This window comes from Astatotilapia calliptera, chromosome 17 (genome assembly GCF_900246225.1).
Source record: "Astatotilapia calliptera chromosome 17, fAstCal1.2, whole genome shotgun sequence".
Lineage (NCBI taxonomy): Eukaryota > Metazoa > Chordata > Actinopteri > Cichliformes > Cichlidae > Astatotilapia > Astatotilapia calliptera.
Window position 1 is genome coordinate 21289387 of NC_039318.1, and position 19052 is coordinate 21308438.

Below are 19052 nucleotides of genomic sequence, written 5' to 3' on the forward strand. Positions count from 1 at the left end.
AGCATTTTCAGGACTTGAATCAAATAGGGCAAATAGTGTCTCGGCTTGGCCACGAGATGGCCCCAAAGTAAACCCAACTGCTGACAGCTTCATGATAAACTTTTGACCTCCTTAATACACTCATACTAAGCATTTAGGGAAATACTGTGAGTAGACTATGTAAAAATGTGCTGCACTTAACGAATTTATTAAACCACCATGTAAGGTTCATGCCACACATGCAGCACTGGTAATTACCAAAATCTTTATTTTAATGTTTCTGAATGTAACCAGTATGTGTAAGCGCTTTAATCACAATGTTTTAAATGATTACATATAATGAATGTTTTCCATTAATTTTCAAATTTATTTAAAAAAAAGTAGTAAATTACTTCTTTAAAACATTTTATTAAGATACCAAATTACAGTTTTTACATTTGTTTCATTCTTGAACAGAAGAAATTGACATTTAAGTCCAGCCAGCTCGATACAAGTATAAATACATGAATTCAGTTTGTTATGTATCTAATAAACAATTTTTTTTTTAAATTTATAGCACATTTTTGACAGATTTCTAAAATATTTGTGTTCTCTTGGTTTTCTGACAGGGGGTCAAATAAATGTGTAAGCACTGTAATTTTTTTTAAGCCAGAGATTAGTCCTGTAATTGTGATAAAGTATTTTAAATTATAAGGAATGTGAAGGAATGTCATGCTAAGTGATAAAGCATGTAAAATGCATCTGTCGGCTTCACAGATAATTATTCAACATGTCAAGACAGATGTGCTGTTTTGTGTTTTCTACCTTAAATGTTCCTTTTACCAAAAATTCCTGTGTTTAAAATAGTTTCAAACCTTAAAAAAATAAAGTAAACCCATCAACAGAATAAAAAGATTTATAAAGTGTTGAGTTAAAGAGGTGACTGTAGTTAAAGGGTGTGCTGTACTTTTGTGTACACAGTAATTACTATTTAAAGCTGTAGTCGCTGTAAGAACATTCTTCTGTACCGTGATTGGATGAAAAGTTAATAAACAACAGCAACTGCTAGTAAAATTCTGCCACCTAGTGGTGAAGAATATATTTTATATCTGCCAGCGCTAATTCGAAACGGTGTCTTTAAAACACTGAAATATGAGCGCACACACAGAACCTTTGAACACATTCTCTAAACTTTTCTTTTCAGTTCATTTCACAGTGGTTTTGGTCGCTTCTGGTTAGTTTTAAAAATGTATAGTTTTAGTTGACATTTTATTATTTTAGGTATTTTACAAGGTTCAACGCGAATATTACAATACAAACAAAACTACTGAAGACATTTAACTCACACTTTTGTACACATCCAGTCTCAATGTACATGCCTGCAAACTGAATTTGCAGCAGTGATTTAGATTTAGAAGATGAAGCGCTCCCTCCCGAAAACACTGCGTCTCTCTCCTCCGGTGGGTGGGCGTGTTTTCTTCGCACCGTGTCGCTCCTCTGTCCGGTCATTCGGGTCTGGACTGGGACTCGGGCACGCTCCGCAGCGGGAGATGATGCCTCATTCATCTTTTTAACGAGTTTTGAAGTAGAGGAACTGCAAGATGCTGGTGACGCTGCTGACGCTGCTGCTGAGCTTCAGCGGGACTTTACTGGGACAACTGGAGGACTCTGAACTTGAAGATGATGTTGATTTGGCGGACTTTGGTTTAGACATTGTAAGATTGTTAAAGGAGACGTGTTTGAGCTTTTGGTTGTCAATATTTCGTCTTCTGATGATGTTTTTGTCTCCAGGCACCGCGCAGGGTCCCTCGCCAGGTGAAAACTATAATAACCAAGGTAAAACAGCTGTTTCAGTTACTGAGATATTGCGTGTTTATGCATTTTTTTAATGTATTATTTTGGAGGATTGGAGGGGGTGGGTGGGATGAAGAGCAGCCTCGTGTGGATTTAAATTATAATTTAAATTCTTTATTTCAAAATGATCAAATATGAGAAGAAATACTTTATCTTATCGTTCTGTCTTAAATCTGTTCATTTGTCACTTTACCTGAGAGTTGAGGATTTTGTAACAAACACTGTAATAGAATGCATGACCTACTTTTAGTTATTTAGAAGTTGATTTTGTCACTCTGAACCTCTGCACGTTGGGCGGAACGCATAGGACTGCCAAGCGCGCAGACGTGCCAAAGTATATGTCATGGCCTGGATCTTAGCTCACGAGCACGAATTCCTCTCAGTATTGAGTCAGTGTAAATTTGGAGTTCTAGCTTTCGTTGGGATGAAAACTGAAGTGATGAATAACTATCGGTGATCACAGCAGCTCTCCGTAAAATCTTGCCAAATTTAGCCAAAGCGCCACCGGTGCATGTTTTAGTGTTGTCGTTATTACTTCTTCTTCTTTCTTTTTCTTTCTTTTTTTTTACTTTTACTTTGTAGGAGACCAAACCTCACATCCAGGAACTCTCCATCAAGACCACGATCATCTCCCGCTACGCTTTCACCGCGGTGTACTGCTCCTTGCTCAACCGCTACCCCGCCGCTAGTGAGGGCGTCTTTCAGTTTCAAATCCCCGCTAATGCCTACATCTCCAACTTCACCATGTAAGAGCCACACAGGTCATCTTAATAGGATGGTGGACAGAATTATTAGTTAATGACTTAATAGACTGATAAAGGGAATAAAGCTGGTGATTTAGATTTTTAAATCTCGATTCTACACATCTTTAAATCTATATTTTCTCTTGAAGCCACATAACTCTCTCCCAGCTTATTGTGAGTGATTCTGCGTTCTGGGATTTTTTGGCGATTTTAAAAAGACATATTCTTTCTTTTATCCTTTTAATCATCTTGCTGTCTTTCACATTGTTCTTTTAGAATGACATTGATTGGTTCTATAGATAGCAAACATAGTTGGACTTGTGAAGGTCTAAATTTGGTGCTTAAGTCTCAGTTGGCAGAAGTTTCATGGGCTGTGAGATGTGGTTAAAATGTCTTGACACACTAGGCATTTGGCCTATATGAAGTCCACCTGTGGCTGAAATAAAGCATCCAGAATCAACCTGAGTTAAGGTTATCAGTCAAGACCAAATGTGGCAGAAGTGGAAGGCATTTGGAGCAAATATTCAGTGTTATCTGCACTCACGTCACTATTTTAATTACTGAATTGACATGGTGAATCAGATTCCAATAGATATCACTAATGATCACATGTATAACTGTTAGCAAGTAACAGAACTCAGTTAAAATTAGATTTTTATATGCATTCATTTATTTGTTTGACTGAAGCAGTTTTTGGATGTTGTGGAAGATATTTTATGTTTCCAAAAGGATTTCAGGGCTGGAAGGTTTTATGATCTTTCCATTTCTTTGCATATGTTGACAGGAAAGGGTGAGCTTTAATGCACACACACTCATAAATGCACACACACACACACACACAGAGATTAGCTCACTTATTTTCAGCACTGGACTCCGTAAACAGCTGAAAACATGATTTCTGCAAACAAATTCTGTCCTTTGTCCAAGAAAATCCTAGTTAAACTGTAACAATAGGTGCTCGTGAACGTGAGCACCACTAATTCTCAACCTTTGACCCCAACACACCAGGATCATTGGGGGGCGTGTCTACCAGAGCGAGGTCAAGCCGAAGGAGAAGAGGGTCAAACAGGAGAGAGGAAAATCTGGGACGAAGGAGCCAGGTGATGCAAGGTAAGAGAGGATGAACAGGTGTCTGTGCGCCAGTTTGAACTTAACTGTGTGGCCGCGTCCTCCGAATTACAGATTGATAGCATCCCATCTAAAAATCCTTCTACCCCTACAAGCACAAAGGGTGAACATGTGTTAGTGTGTGCGGGCACAAAGGCTGTAATGATCGTCTCTCCTCAGGCATAAATTGTGCCCCAAGAAGTGACACATGGGAGAAGTGACATCATACCATTTAGAACTGCCATGCAGAAAAGTGACATTTCATTAAATGTCATTCTGTGAGTCACAGACTCTACTGTAAATAGATTAAGCAGGCAAAGAAGGACGGGGCTGAAGGAAAAATGTGAGATTATTTGGAAGCAGTGAGTCCAATTTAGTGATATCACCACTTGGACTGTTTGCTTTGCTGCTCCACCTCTTTCAAAAAAATCATCCACCTTCATTAACTGCTGTAATGCTCCTTCCCTCATCTATCTAAAGCTGCTCAGTTATTATTTCAATACATAGGGGCATGGTCAAGAAAACTTAATCTTCCCATTCATTTGAGATGCATGGCAGTTAATGTGCAACATAAAAAAAAGGCTAAAAGCAAATATAACTGCAGGCAGTTTCAATAAAATTTAGACAATTAGACAATTTCTAAATACCAAGTACAAGAACTCCAAAAAATTGAAAATCTGCAAGATTTCAAAACCTCATAAACTTTAAATTAGCTCCATTTAGCAAATTCATTTCAGAGATTGCAAACTCCAAATATAATAAATCATTTAGCTTGTGCAAAGCTCCAAACATAAACCATAAACAAGTTATTTCCCCCAAAGCACACTACAGCTTTATCTCTTTTTTTTTCACATGCCATGTTTATTCTTGACTTTCTTCCAATATCATGTAATGTAATGTACTGTTTTTCATGATTACAGGAAACTTTGGTATTATAGCATTATACAGTGTTCTGTGAATGTAAAGGTTTAAGTTGTTGTTATTCTGGGTTTTTAGGTTAATGGTTGTGTATCTCTGATGAATTTCTCACTGTGGAAATTGGTTGGTTGAATTTATGGTCCCCACATTTGTTTCTGGCTACACAGAGAGGGATTGTGCAGAGTTAACTGACGTAGAGGATGCAGGGATGCACTTGCATGTCATTCTCCAAAAAGCTGACAGTGCATGGCTCAACAGCGATGGCTTTATTTGATGGTGACTAAGAAGGAAGTGGAACAACAGCGTTCAGCACAAGCAGGAAGACATGTTAAAACAAATGTCAAAGATCAAAAAGCCCACACAAGAATATCTAGTCGAGAGTTTTCATTGGTTTTAACACTTTACAAAGAAGCTTGTTGTCTGGCATGAGTAATATCTGCCTTGCATCAGGAGCTAAGCTAAGGGACCAACAGCACAAACATAAACAAGACCAGCCCACGTTATTAGTTGTTCCATATAATTTTGATACTGCACCCACGCACTGCTCCACAGCTGCAGACCTGCAAACTCTGCATAGCATCTTCAGATCACTAACTGAGCCACCATGACCGGGAGTAGTATTTTTTATTACTATGTAATGGTGGAAGTAGAGGAAATGCACAAAAGCTGATATATTGTCATAGTTCAGGACCATTGACTGCTGATAGAGCACAATTGAATCACTAAACTGTGTGGCAATGGGGCAATTATCCATATTATACTGTAAAACTTAGATTCTATGCATCACAGTACTTTATTATTATTTTTTTTTACATTGAGCTGCTGTTGTAGATTACAGTAAGCAGACTGTAAAATAACTGTTTATTGCTGCACGTCTAGCTGTCATTACTGTGCTTTAATTTAACAGGTAAGTAACTGTAATTTTGCAGTTTATTCCACTTCATCCTCTTACTTTCTTTGACTGCCTCCTCTCCTCTCCAGTCCAGAGCCAGAAGTGGAGGTGTTCAGAATGGCGGCTAAAATACCTGGTCGAAACCGGGCGGTCTTCCTTCTGACATACGAGGAACTTCTACAGCGCCGGCTAGGACGCTACGAACACGTGACCAGCCTCCGGCCCATGCAGCTGGTCAGCCGCCTCAGCCTAGACGTCACCATCGTTGACCATTCCCCCATCACGGACCTGGAGGTGCTGCCGCTCCGGAACGGCAAGAGCAACGCCGCCGCCAACACTGCAACTGCTCCTAAGCCACCAAACATACCAGGTTCATAGATATTGAGTACTGTGCAAAATCTTTGGGAAGTTAAAAGTTAAGACTGTTATTTAAGTTCCAACAGCATATAGACAACACAAAACAAAAATCAAACTAATAAAGCTTAATGGCATAAAGAACTCTCGATAAATAGTAGAAAAAAATCAAGTAGGGCTGGTCTTTGTAGTCTTTGTAGTCCATAAAATGTGGAGAGGTCACCAGTTTAGATTTACTGTTATAAAATCTCCGGTTCTTGATCCCTGTTAAAGCATTTCCTGTCTTTGTGCTCCAGCCAAACCTGAGCTTCCCATCACCACTGTGATCAAAAACGAAAAGAACGTCTGCAAGATCACCTTCAGCCCCAACATCATCCAACAGGCAAAGATCACCACCAGTGGCATCCTGGGAGACTTCGTGATCCGCTATGATGTTCAAAGAGACATGGGGATCGGAGACATTCAGGTGAAAGAACATCTCAAATGTGCTTAATAAACACAGACAGGGCCAAAAGTTTTCATGAAAAAAACAACTCAGCGACAATAATTGTTATATACTACATGCATGCTTGCAGATTTCCCATCCAGCAACGTTTATCCACCCACCTGTTAGTCATTCTTTTCTCTGGCCTCCTGCCACCAGCCTCATGTCACTGCCAAACTCCTGTCTGTCTTCGGAGCAGAACTACAACTGCAACCGATCTCACTGGCTGCTGCACGTCTGTCTTTGTTTCTCAGGTTTTGAACGGCCATTTCGTCCACTACTTTGCCCCCAAAGACCTTCCTGCTGTGCCTAAGAACGTGGTGTTTGTGATCGACACCAGCGCCTCCATGTTGGGGACTAAGATAAGACAGGTATTGCAATATACCCGAAAGAAAACTATTGCATCAAACAGCAGAATACTAATGCATTTTTTCCTTAATTTATGGCAGCTGTAAAACTACCATTAAAATGAATCTGCAGCGTGTTCTGTGATTAATGTTAGGATAATCAACAACAGAAGGAAAATAAACTGTGCAGGAACAAAAATGTAATTCAACTTACTTTAAGGCTGTCAAATGTCTTTTGTACCAGTAGATGGGTTTCTGAGCAAACGATGCGACACTGACAAAGATCATGATGAAACTGAGATCTTGAGTTGGGAAATGGATGGTAAACGGAGTGGTACTTTATGGTACCTTTCTGCCTAATCTGAGCAAATTTCTTCCTTCCAAAATTAAAAAGGGGGAAAAAATGGTAGTATGGCTAGGGAAAGAAAAGGGGATGACAAAATCATGGGAGTGGTTCTTTCCATTTTGATTAGTCACTTCCTGTTGGTGTTTCTAAGGGTGCTGAATTTAGTAGGGATGGTAGAAACATGTCAAGCAACATCTAGTCAAGTACCAAGTCCTAATTTATTTTGCCTTATTTTCCACACTGCTGCCCATCAGTTTCTATGTATTTGTCAATAGCCACCATGACGTTATCCATGACAAGCGAGGGGCGGTATAAGAATTTCCCCTCTCGCCCATGCGTGCGGTCTACCCTGCAAGCTCGGGTCCTCTACCAGAGGCTGGGAGCTTGAGGGCCCTGCGCAGTATCTTGGCTGTTCCTCGGACTGCGCTCTTCTGGACAGAGATCTCCGATGTTACTCCTGGGATCTGCTGGAGCCACTCGCCTAGCTTGGGACTCCCTGCACCTAGTGCTCCGATTACCACGGCGACCACTGTTACCTTCACCCTCCACATCTTCTGAAGCTCTTCTCTGAGCCCTTGGTGATTTCTCAGGTTTCTCGTGTTCCTCGTTCCTGATGTTGCTGTCATTCAGAACCGCTACAGCTATCACTACGGCCACCTTCTTCTGTTTGTCTACCACCACTATGTCTGGTTGGTTAGTCACCACCTTTTTGTCCATCTGTATCTGGCAGTCCCACAGGATCTATATATACGTATGTAAAATTCAGCCCTATTTTCTACAGTGCTCCACCTTCAAGACCTCAATCACCCTTGCAGTGATTGACTGGACCACACAAAAAATAAAAACACAGCAAGCATATTTTGTGTGTGGGTTTTGGAGTTAAATAAATAAGTAAAGACTAGAGGTCCAGAGTGTGTAAGCAGGGAAATTTCTTTTCCAGTGTTAGTGTGTTTACAGCTTAGCACCTGCCTGTTTTCCAACTTGAATGTGCTTCGTTTGTTAACTGAAGGGTTCGCTCTTGAATTTTCCTGTTACCAGTGAGCAGGCTTTTCCTGCTACACATTGTGAGTTTGGATTTGGACAGCTTACATTTACACTAGGCTCATAAGCTTGGTGTATTTTCACATTAGAGTGTTACCCAAAAGTTCTACCCTGGAGCAGAGGTCCTGGACACGAACCCTTCTCCTAAAGGAATCTGAGGAAATCTACATTTTCTGACCACCTCTCTTCCTTTATGAGGCTCTTTCCCTGTTTTAAAGTTGAATTTTAAAAGCTGCACTGGATAGGAAATGTGACACCCCCACCTCCTCACGCCCACACTGGAATATCAATATCAGACCTTTTCCTCCATCTGCTGTAGCACGATAATCCCCTCAGCCAGAGCTGATCTTTGCAGCTGCCATGAAACAGAAAAGAGGAGAGAAAGTGAAAAACAGATTTTCACTGAGAGAGAAAAGTGGAAACTGTGAGGGAGGAAGGTCAGAGTCTATGGGGTAATGGAACTTTCTGGACAACAGTACCCTCGACCCTCTGATCCCTCTCCCCACCAACAGCAGCCCCAAGTGGGCTGCAGGAACAGAACAACGAGTGTGTTTTGATGTGGCTGCACAATAGAGGTTTTTCAGTGAAGGTCAATCTGTGGTTCTGACCCCTGCAGTATACACCCCATATAGACATCTAAGAAGCTCCTCAGCAGCAAATCATATATCTCTCATCTGCTCATTTTTGCAGATCTGAAGATGAGGATTCAACACGGAAAAGCAGGAAGTTTTGTCTCCAAATAACTCTTATTTCTTATTTCCCCTGTACTTAAATATGAAGAAGTAGCATGTTCTGTAAAGATCTGACAGAATATGGTATCAAATTTTATGGTACATTTAAATTCAATGGTTCCACATCAACAGCAAGTATCTGAAGTTTATGTATTCATCAAATTTTATGCTCTGTCGGTCAAATTTTGAGTAGATAAGACAGAAAACATTACCACTGCGGGATAAAATGCTAATTACTTAGAAGAAAGAGCTCCAAACATTCGAGTTCAAGACCTAGCAAATAGCACTTTACACATGAACTACATGTCACCACTGGAAAATGTTCTGTCTGTAAATCCAGAAATGTCCAAAGCTATTGTATGTATACACGTGTAGTGTTTTTATCCGTAAAGAAACATACCACAGTGGAAACAATGACAGAATTTTATTTTGGCAATTAAAGCAAATAAAGAAATCAGGTAACAAACAAACCTTGTTTTCTTTCAAGGGATGATGAAAAGAAACGCTTCACAGTGATTGTTGGGATGGGGTTGGTGCTGATAGATGTTTTGAGTGTTTGCTTCCAACCCTTGCACTTTACAATACAATGAGCAGGAATGCAGGTTCAACTTAACCTAAGATAACCTAAAGCAAATACTGACACAGGCTCGAAAATAGCACAGAATTACTGTGAACATGACTGTTTCACCACGAGTTCCACCTGCAAATTCAATCTGAAATTCGTCACTGTAATAAGGATAAAAAAAATATTCAGTAGAAAAACACAGAAAAGATGTGGGTTTGAATATGTAACTCAATATTATGCTGGCTCACGATCAGAAAATATAAATTAAAAACTGAAGTTTTATTTAATTTTAAATCCATAAAAAGAGAATGCTGAAAGAAACTGATAATATTTTGATTGCCACTAAATATGAAATGGAAAAGCCAGGAAGGGCAAAGATATCAAGGAAAATCTGCCAAAATTACAAACATTAATACCTAAAGACAGGAAAAGCAAAAAGTTTCATTTAAACAGTCTGAGCGCTGCAGTAAATTATTTATTTTGAGGGTCTTTATTCTGCATGAATTCGTGAATCTTTGACAAAACAGAGACACTCAAACATCGAAGATGTTTACTGTCTTGTGATTTTTTATTTCCCGTCTCCCAGACTAAAGATGCCCTCTTCACCATCCTGAGGGACCTGCGGCCCGGCGATAACTTTAACTTTATCAGCTTCTCCAATAAGATCAAAGTTTGGCAGCCAAATCGTCTCGTGCCAGTGACCCCCCTCAATATCAGGGACGCCAAGAAGTTTATTTACATGCTGGCGCCCACTGGAGGTGAGACGGTTCGTCTTTGTCTTGTCCTTTTGAAGACTTGAAGTAAAACTGCCTTTAATAACAGCAGTGACCTTCTTTGCTGATAAATAGATGTTGTTGTAGACTTAAAGTGGGAAAAGTGAGTGTTTAATAAGGACAGTAAACATATTAAAGTTTAGCTCAGTCACTGTGTTTCCATAACCTGAGATGTAAACCTAGTGATGTCCCTTCACTGTAGGCACCAACATCGATGGCGCCATCCGGACCGGCTCGTCTCTGCTTCGAGACTACCTCTTGGGCCCTGACAGCAGCCCGAACAGCGTCTCGCTCATTATTTTCCTGACAGACGGGCGGCCCACTGTCGGAGAGATCCAGTCCGTGGCGATCCTGGGGAACACTCGCTCAGCTGTGCAGGAAAAATTCTGCATCTTCACAATTGGGATTGGTAATGATGTGGACTACCGACTGCTGGAGCGTATGGCTCTGGAAAATTGCGGGATGATGAGACGCATCAATGAGGAGGCTGACGCAAGCGCCATGCTCAAAGGGTATGGCTTTGACATGACACCTTATAGGCTACAGTTGATATTTACGGGGCAATGAGCCCCATTTTGCTAATGAAGATGAGAGAATTTAAGGAAGCTTATTTTAATGTGTCTAAAATTCGCTTAAGATTATTTGACACTATGATCTAAAACCGCTGCAAAAGGACTCTGACATGGCTTAGTGTTAGGGGGTAAGTAACTGGTCGGAAACTGGTTTGAACATGTAGTCTGGATGAGATCTAAATTAGGTGTGAGGCTAGTCTGAAGTCTGTCTTGTTGTTAAATTGAAACTATACCACAATTAGCCTGGTCTTCTTTTAGTCTAAAATTGGTCCAAAAGGTTCAACATTAAATTTGGGGAGAAGGTCTAAACTCTGAAGGTCTGGTACTTGGCTTTAGTCTGGTTTTTACTTGACAGTCTGATGGCTGTCAGCCTTACACTGATCTAAAACTGGTCTAAAGGTCAACTAACACTGACTCGTTTTCAAACCAAGGAAACAAAGGAAAACTAATTTTTAACCAGTCTTTGCTGGAATTTAACTGACCTTAAACTGGTTTAAAAAGCAGGTCTGAAGCCTTTTTATGACTGTAATCCATCTATAAGATTAACTGTTGAGAATTAGTCTCTTTCTATCCAAGCTCCTTAGACAACCCTGACCTGAATGACATGGGCATTTTATCACAAAACAACACAAAAAATTCAAGACGAACATTGAGATGTATGATTAAGTAATTCTTACTTTCAATAAACGATTACTACCCAGTGCCCTTCACCTTCATAAATTTATAATCTCATTCTTATTAAGCAATTAGCTGTCCTTAATTCCTCCCTTCTCCCGCTCTGATATGCCCGTGCGTCTCTCATCGACCTATGAGGGAACCCCGACCGCAAATGTGACGGTGCTGACAAAAGACGTCTTTAATCAACTCTCTCTCTGAGCTCTTTTTTTTCCTATCCTTGACGCATGGTCCTCTTCTCCCTCTCTCTTCCGCACTCAGACACACGAGGTGTTTGTTCAGTTGAGCAGGAATGTGTGTGTTTGTGTGTTGTGAAACCTGCGTCTGAGTATGTACGAGGGGTTAACAGACAGACTCCAAAGATAATAGCCCCTGATCTGCTTGAACAAACATATTCATCAGGAGGTGAGGAGGTTTGCTGTGACGTGACGACAATGACAGGCCGCAGGAACTCTGAAGTGGGGTGGCAACAGCTTAAGGGGTTAGACAAGGGAGTTTATGGCCGGAAGGTGGCTTATTTGAATAAACAAGATGAGGAAGTATACTATAAGACCCTTCTTTTTCTGACACTGATCACCTCTCTCGTGGTGACACTGAACAAGCAAATGCAGGTTTGGAAACTCTATGCACAATGTGTAAAATTATATAGTGAAAAACATGCTTGATAGAATTTTTAATGTTAGAACTGTGTTAATGTGTTAGTATTACTACTGGACTCTGCTGGGCAAGCAAAACCCAGCTTTACTGCTTATCAGATGTTCACCAATTAATAATCTATAATATTAAAACTTTTGTACTTTATAACTTTTATATAATGTTAAAGTTGCCAAAAAGAACACTGCACATTTAGTTGTTTGTCCAACTAATGCCTGACTGAGCTAATTTGATTGATCTCCTTTCAGCTTTTCTTTCATTCAACTGAAACTCTTCATATATTTGTGTTTCTTTCTAGGTTCTATAATGAAATCGGAACTCCTCTGCTGTCTGACATAAGAATCAACTACACGGAGAACTCCGTCCAGTACGTCACTCAGAATCTTTTCACCAACTACTTCAATGGCTCTGAGATCGTCGTTGCCGGCAAGCTCACAAACGAAAGCGCAGAATCTCTCCACGTGCAGGTCACTGCCAGTAACAACGATAAGAGCATCATACTCGAGACAGACGTACCACTGCGAAACCGGCAGATAGATACAGAGAAGCATGTGAAGTTAGCCACTTCTGCAATGGCGACGGGCGTCAGAGCCCTGGGAACTGACGCGACACAGAAATTAGGAGTCGCTTTGGGTTCGGTAGCAGAAGACTTCGTGGAACGTGTGTGGGGTTTCCTAAGCATCAAAGAGGGGCTGCGTTCACGACTGCGCAGCCAAACCAGCAAGGACAGGGAAGGCCACACTCAGCAGGCCACCAACCTGTCCATGACCTATCACTTCCTCACTCCTCTCACTAACATTGCGGTGGAGAAGCCTGAAGTCCTGACTGATGGCACCATGGCCCCAGCGCCCACCATTACGCCAGGAGCCGGTGAGGCTACCTCACCTGCCAATGAGCTGCCAGGAGACACAGATGACAGAGAGCCACAGACACCTGACAGGGACCTCAACAGCCAGGCTTTATCGCAGAGCAACACAATCGGTAAGGTAGTGGCTCCCAGGTTTGGGGGTGCAGGGTGTCTGTAAAGTCTGCCTAATGAGTTCATGAGTATTTTCTTAGTTAAAAACTGTAAGCAAAATCTACTCAGGAGGAGCCGGAGGGCCATAACAAAATGATCAAGACATTGAACTAGCCCCCAAACTCTCCATACCTCAGATCTGATCAAGGATCAACCCCATCCACACAAACCCTACCCTACAACTCGCAACTCCAAAGACTGCAAATGTCCAAATGCCAAACACTACAGGACATCCCCCTGTGGAGCTTGAATCCTTGTCCCAACTCATGAAAGCTGTTTTATCAGTATGGGGAGTTACACAGTATTGGGCAGGTGGTTTCATGTTGTGGCTATTTATGAAACAGAAAATGAAGCAAATAAGGTTACACTAGCAAACAAAAAGAAGATGAAATTTGAAAGGAATTAAAACCATTATCTCATGTAAGAACATGCAGACTGTCTCTTTTCTGTCAACCCGCATTACACTAACAGTTAATCCAAACATAGTTATCGTTAAGAATTGGCATTAAGCAGTTTCTCAGGTTTGTTACTAAGACTGAATTTTCTCTTCCTTCTAGGCAAAGTTGTGAGAAGACCAACAAAGAAATTCATCACCCTCTCCAAGACATCGGGTAACTCCAGAATTTCTGTGCTTTTCCCCTTCTTTTTGGGGGGCACTGGAAGCATATATGCAGTGATGACATGGCACCAACTTAAAAGACAGAAGAAGGGGAATGTATAGTAGACTCGCTCTACACTCTGTGTGGGCAGCCTGTAATTTGGATGTCGGCAGTGATTACACAGACAGCGAGAGGTTCACAGATTCCTCTGAACCTGACCTGAAGAGAGGAAAGAACGTACAGGGTCTAATTGAAATGCCAACACAGGCACTACGTGGCATTTTAAACCTTAAGTGCTGTGTGCTAATGGAGTCTGAAAGAGGATGTTTGTGGATGTGTTACAGTAAAGAGAGGGAAGTTCATCAGAAGCAGTTAGTGAGGGCTAATAGCCCTGTCATTAGTGTTGCTCTGTCATCTCACTGCTCCCCTCTTCATCTTGGTTGGTTCTCAGCAAACTGTCGGTGACTCCAGTTGAACAAATAAACTCTAACCTAGGAGTAATACACAGACAGACACACGGATGTAAACGCATGTAAGAAAATCATCCATCAGTTTGCTGTTTATTTTCACAGGTTTTCTTATCCCAGAGTCATTTAATGCTGATAGATACCATACTTTAATTTACAGCTTTATTATTTATTTTCATTTTACCAGCAGCAATAATTTAGCTTGTTTTGTTTTCACCTCATTACAAAATTTTCGTCCTTGAGACACTTGCTGCAGGAAGCACCCTAAAGGTAGTTTTGAGTACTTTGGTACGTCACTGTGTGCATGTCGACAGATGTTGTCAGCACAATATCACCAGAACTCTGCAACAAGCTGTCAAAAAGCCTTTACAAGTGTGCAGCTGAGATGGGTTCGGTAATAATACAGGATTTACGTTTGAGTCCTGATGGTCAAAACTTGCTGCAGCTGTAATATTAACACAACATGACTTATTTTCTCATTTGAGCCACAGTCCTACCCCCTTCTTATTTCATAGCTACCCATTGTTGCACAATAAAAAAAATTTTCTTAAAGCACCTCTTCAATTAAAAACCCATGAAAGGCTCATTGGTTACTGTCGTCATCCCCCTGGATGGCCGGTTGGTGTCGACACCCAAGTTTGTGAATGTGATAAGTGAAGAATACTGCAACACAGAATTTTTAAATTCATACAATAGGTGCATCTACTAAAAATCTCGGACGAGTTCAAATCTTAGTTACCTTGACCTCAAGGCCATTCCCCTCTGACCTTTTCACACAGACCTGCTGGTCACTGGATACCTTTTCTTCTTTTAGACCATTCCCTCACAGACAACAAACTATGTAACTTTTCTGTACATTTTATCAGTCTACCAGCATATCTCCAGTATCTAATTGTGTTGAAAATGCTAAATATTTTTTATTGCCCTAACAGATTTATGAACCAATAATTCTTGCATGAGTGAATTGCATTTAATTGTGTTTTTCCCCCGTTAAACCCTCTCACAGCGGATGGTGACCCCCATTTTGTTGTTGAGTTCCCCCTGAGTAAACTGACTGTGTGCTTTAACATCAATGGCGAGCCTGGACACATCCTTGGCCTGGTCTCCGACCACAAATACTCTGGTAAGACTTGTGACTAAACCCTATACACCATGTTCCAAATTATTATGCAAATGATATTTTTCTCAGTTTTTCCTAAATGACAGTCGGCATAATTTTCGAGTCATCAACCATTAGAGTATAATTCAAATGTTACTCAACAAAACTGCCAATGAAAACAGTGTTTTTCAAAAATATAAAACTTAAAATGCACAGTTCCAAATTATTATGCACACAAAGTTTCATAACATTTTATAGGTTGTAGAGAACTGAAAATGGTAATTTGTTGAATTTGCAGCATTAGTGGATCAATTTCACTGAAATCAAAAGGTATTTCAATCAAAAACTTCTTAACAGGTCAAATTACATATTAACATAGGACCCTTTATTTGATAGCAGTTTTACAATTCTTGTATCCATGGAACTTGTGAGTTTTTGGAAAGTTTCTACTTGAATGTCTTTGCAGGATGTCAGAATATCCTCCCAGAGCTGATGTATGGATGTGAACTGCCTCCCATCCTCGTATTTTTTTGTTTGAGGATGCTCCAAAGGTTCTCAATAGGATTGAGGTCAGGGAAGAATGGGGGCCACACCATGAGTTCCTCTCCTTTTATGCGATAGCAGCCAATGATGCAGAGGTATTCCTTGTAGCATGAGATGGTGCATTGTCTTGCATGAAGATGGTTGTGTTGCAGAAGGCACAGTTCTTCTCTTTCTACCATGGAAGAAAGTGGTCAGTCAGAAACTCCACATACTTTGTAGAGCTCATTTTCACACCTTCAGGGAGCCTAAAGGGGTCGACCAGCTCTCTCCCCGTGATTCAGGCTCAAAACATGACTCCACCACCTCCTTGCTGACGACACAGCCTTGTTGGGACATGGCGGCCGTCCACCAACCATCGACCACTTCATCCATCTGGACCATCCAGGGTTGCACTGCACTCATCAGTGAACAAGACTGTTTGAAAATTAGCCTTCATGTAGTTCTGGGCCCACTGCAGTCGTTTCTGCTTGTGAGCACTGGTTAGGGGTGGCTGAATAGAAGGTTTATGCACAACTACAAGTCTCTGGAGGATCCTACACCTTGATGTTCGCAGTGCTCCAGAGGCACCAGCAGCTTCAAATATATGTTTGCTGCTTTGTAATGGCCTTTTAGCAGCTGCTCTCTTAATAGAGGTGCATTTGTCTGGCAGAAACCTTCTTCATTGTGCCTTTATCTGCACAAGCCCATGTGTGCTCTGACTCAGCCACAAATCTCTTAATATTATGGTGATCATGCTTAAGTTTTCGTGAAATATCTAAGGTTTTCATTACGTGTCCAAGGCATTTAACTATTTCACGCTTTTCAACGACAGAAGGTCATTTTTCTTTCTATATTGCTTGAAAATGCTGGTCTGCTTAATAATGTGGAACATCCTTCTTTAGTAGTTTTTCCTTTAATTGGGCTCACCTGGCAAACTAATGATCATAGATGTCCGAGATTGATTTCCGTGATACAAAGAGTCCTGAGACACAATTCCATCCATGGGTTTAATTGAAAAACTACTTATTTAATCTTTATGATACTTAAACATAAATTGCATAATAATTTGGAATGTGGTATAAAGGCACCAAAAATCATTTATGCCTTTAATAAAACATGTTCTGTGTTCTCAGGTGTGACGGTCAACGGTAAGCTCATCGGCGCCCCGGCACCACCGGGCAGTCACAAGCAGCAGCGTACTTACTTCAGCACTATCACTATTGTGGTGGATAAACCCCAACGCGCCTACATCGAAGTGACACCTAAGAAGGTTATTCTGGATGGACGGGACCGCATTGTTCTGCCCTGCCACTCTACTGTGTCTGTGGACAGTGGAGCGCTGTCTGTGGCCATTGTGGGAAATTCGAATGTGACCGTGACGGTCGGTGGGAACATCAGCTTCGTAATCCTGCTGCATCAGTACAAAAACCCGGCGCCCTACCAGAGAGACCATCTGGGGTTCTACATTGGAAACAACAAGGGGCTGTCGCACAACTGCCACGGTCTGCTAGGTGAGTGTTGAAGGAGTATTCATCTGTAAAATCCTGTTGCTCTGAGAACTCTAATCAATAAATACTAAAGCACTGTTCTCAACCTCTGGAGGCTGGAGCACTGACTTAAGTGAATATATGAATATTTGGTTAAGTAACTATATGTGAAATGATTATTTATTATTCACAAAATCCATGCATTTTTACATTCATCAGTCAGGAACAACTTTATAAAGTCGCTGTCTAAAATGGAGTAGGTTCTCTTGGGTTGCAAAATACAACTCCAATCTGTTGGAGCATGGACAGGGGATCTCCATCGGTGTCACTGAGGTCCACCACCGGCTTGTTGTCAGTTTGGATGTTAGAGTTAGTGGGGTGCGGCCTCTGGACAACAGGCGTGTGTTTGACCAAACTCTGGGGATGTGGAGGATTTAGAGACTGAATCGATGCCTTGGGCTCTTGGCCACGTTCTGAGTCATTCTTAGGGGTTTTTGTAGTAGGGCTACTGTCCAGGGTGTGCTTGGTGCGTAGTACATGTCAAAGCCTTGTATGAATGCTGAGACCAAAGGCTTCCCAGGAGAACACTGGATTATAATGGACAAGGGGTCACCAAAATCAAGAGGAATTATCCTTTGAGCATAGTCAGGTAAAGCCAGAAATGTTCTCACTAAAACTGGAAGTGATTTTGCATTAAGAAGCTACACACTTGGAAGCTACTTGCCAGGTTAGATCACCGCACTTGCGCCACTATACAAAGTTGCAAGTAAAAAAGGTCACATTTTGAGAAAAGGATAAAAGTATGTCTAATTTAAGTATTTAATTACAAACTAAGCTTTAGATAGCTACACTTTAATCTGGGCTAATCTGGCAGAGTGATTCAGAGATTTGAAAAAACCTGGCTTTATCTGAGTTATATGGAGCTACATTGTTGCAAATTGTGAATAAATGCAGATTTGTCAGAGAATATATTGTAATAAGATCCATTATCAGCAGGAAATTAACTGACTGGCCTAAAAAAGGCTTAAAATAACCCCCCCTTTTTCTTTTTTTAAATTTCCTTTCAGGTCAGTTCCTGTATGAGGAAGTAGGATTGGCAGAGCTTCCTGCACAGGGAGATACAAAGCCCTCACTGGTCCTGAAGGTGAAGAACCGCTCAGTGCCCGTTGTTCAGAAAAGTAGGAGGATCTACAGCGGCACACAGAGTGTGGACTGCTGGTTCGCCAGGAATAACGCAGCCAAGCTGATAGACGGAGAGTACAAAGACTATTTGATGTCACACATGTTTGACACAGGAGACTGGCCACATGGGACAAACCGGGTGTGAGATGAGCACAAAGAACTATAGCTTCAGCATTTAATTACCTGACTAAACTCCTTTTAAAGATAATTATCACATCCAAAAAGACCTAAAAGCCTCCACACATTACGTTTTTTTCCTACTTTCAGGTCCCTTCTGAATATATTTTTATTATTTCTGATGAAAGTTAAAGGTTTTATTATACAATTTCTTATTTTTTACATTAATTATATAATAAAAAATGTAACTAAAATAATGAAAACTAGAAAAATTTTAACGCTGCTTTCTGATATCACCTTTTGCACACATGTAAACTTAAAGCTGTAAATCACACCTGTTTACCACTGAGAACAACCCCACCAACTAACCCTTTGTCCTACTGCTGATGAATACATGTAAACCTAACACACCCTTACATACAGCACCTTGTCATCAGGTGGAGGTCACAGGGCTGCAGGCCACACCCACACAGGTGTGCTCTGGCCAGGTCTCACTCAGGTTGTCTGTCATCGTGCTGCAGCGCCCGGGCTGCCACAGGAATTCAAC

The 19052-nt window shown here is 41.1% G+C and overlaps 1 protein-coding gene across 1 annotated transcript; it reads left to right on the forward strand.

Moving 5' to 3' along the window:
* The first annotated feature begins 572 nt into the window (after window positions 1-572).
* On the forward strand, window positions 573-18993 carry itih5 (inter-alpha-trypsin inhibitor heavy chain 5). Its single transcript, XM_026146426.1, has 14 exons — window positions 573-1673; window positions 1750-1794; window positions 2395-2558; window positions 3564-3665; window positions 5562-5842; window positions 6123-6292; window positions 6565-6681; window positions 9927-10098; window positions 10316-10625; window positions 12313-12995; window positions 13590-13643; window positions 15105-15221; window positions 16853-17230; window positions 18274-18993. Exons 1-14 carry the CDS (start codon window positions 1560-1562, stop codon window positions 18531-18533), a joined length of 2967 nt encoding a protein of 988 aa, XP_026002211.1. The 5' UTR covers window positions 573-1559; the 3' UTR covers window positions 18534-18993.
* Window positions 18994-19052: the final 59 nt, after the last annotated feature.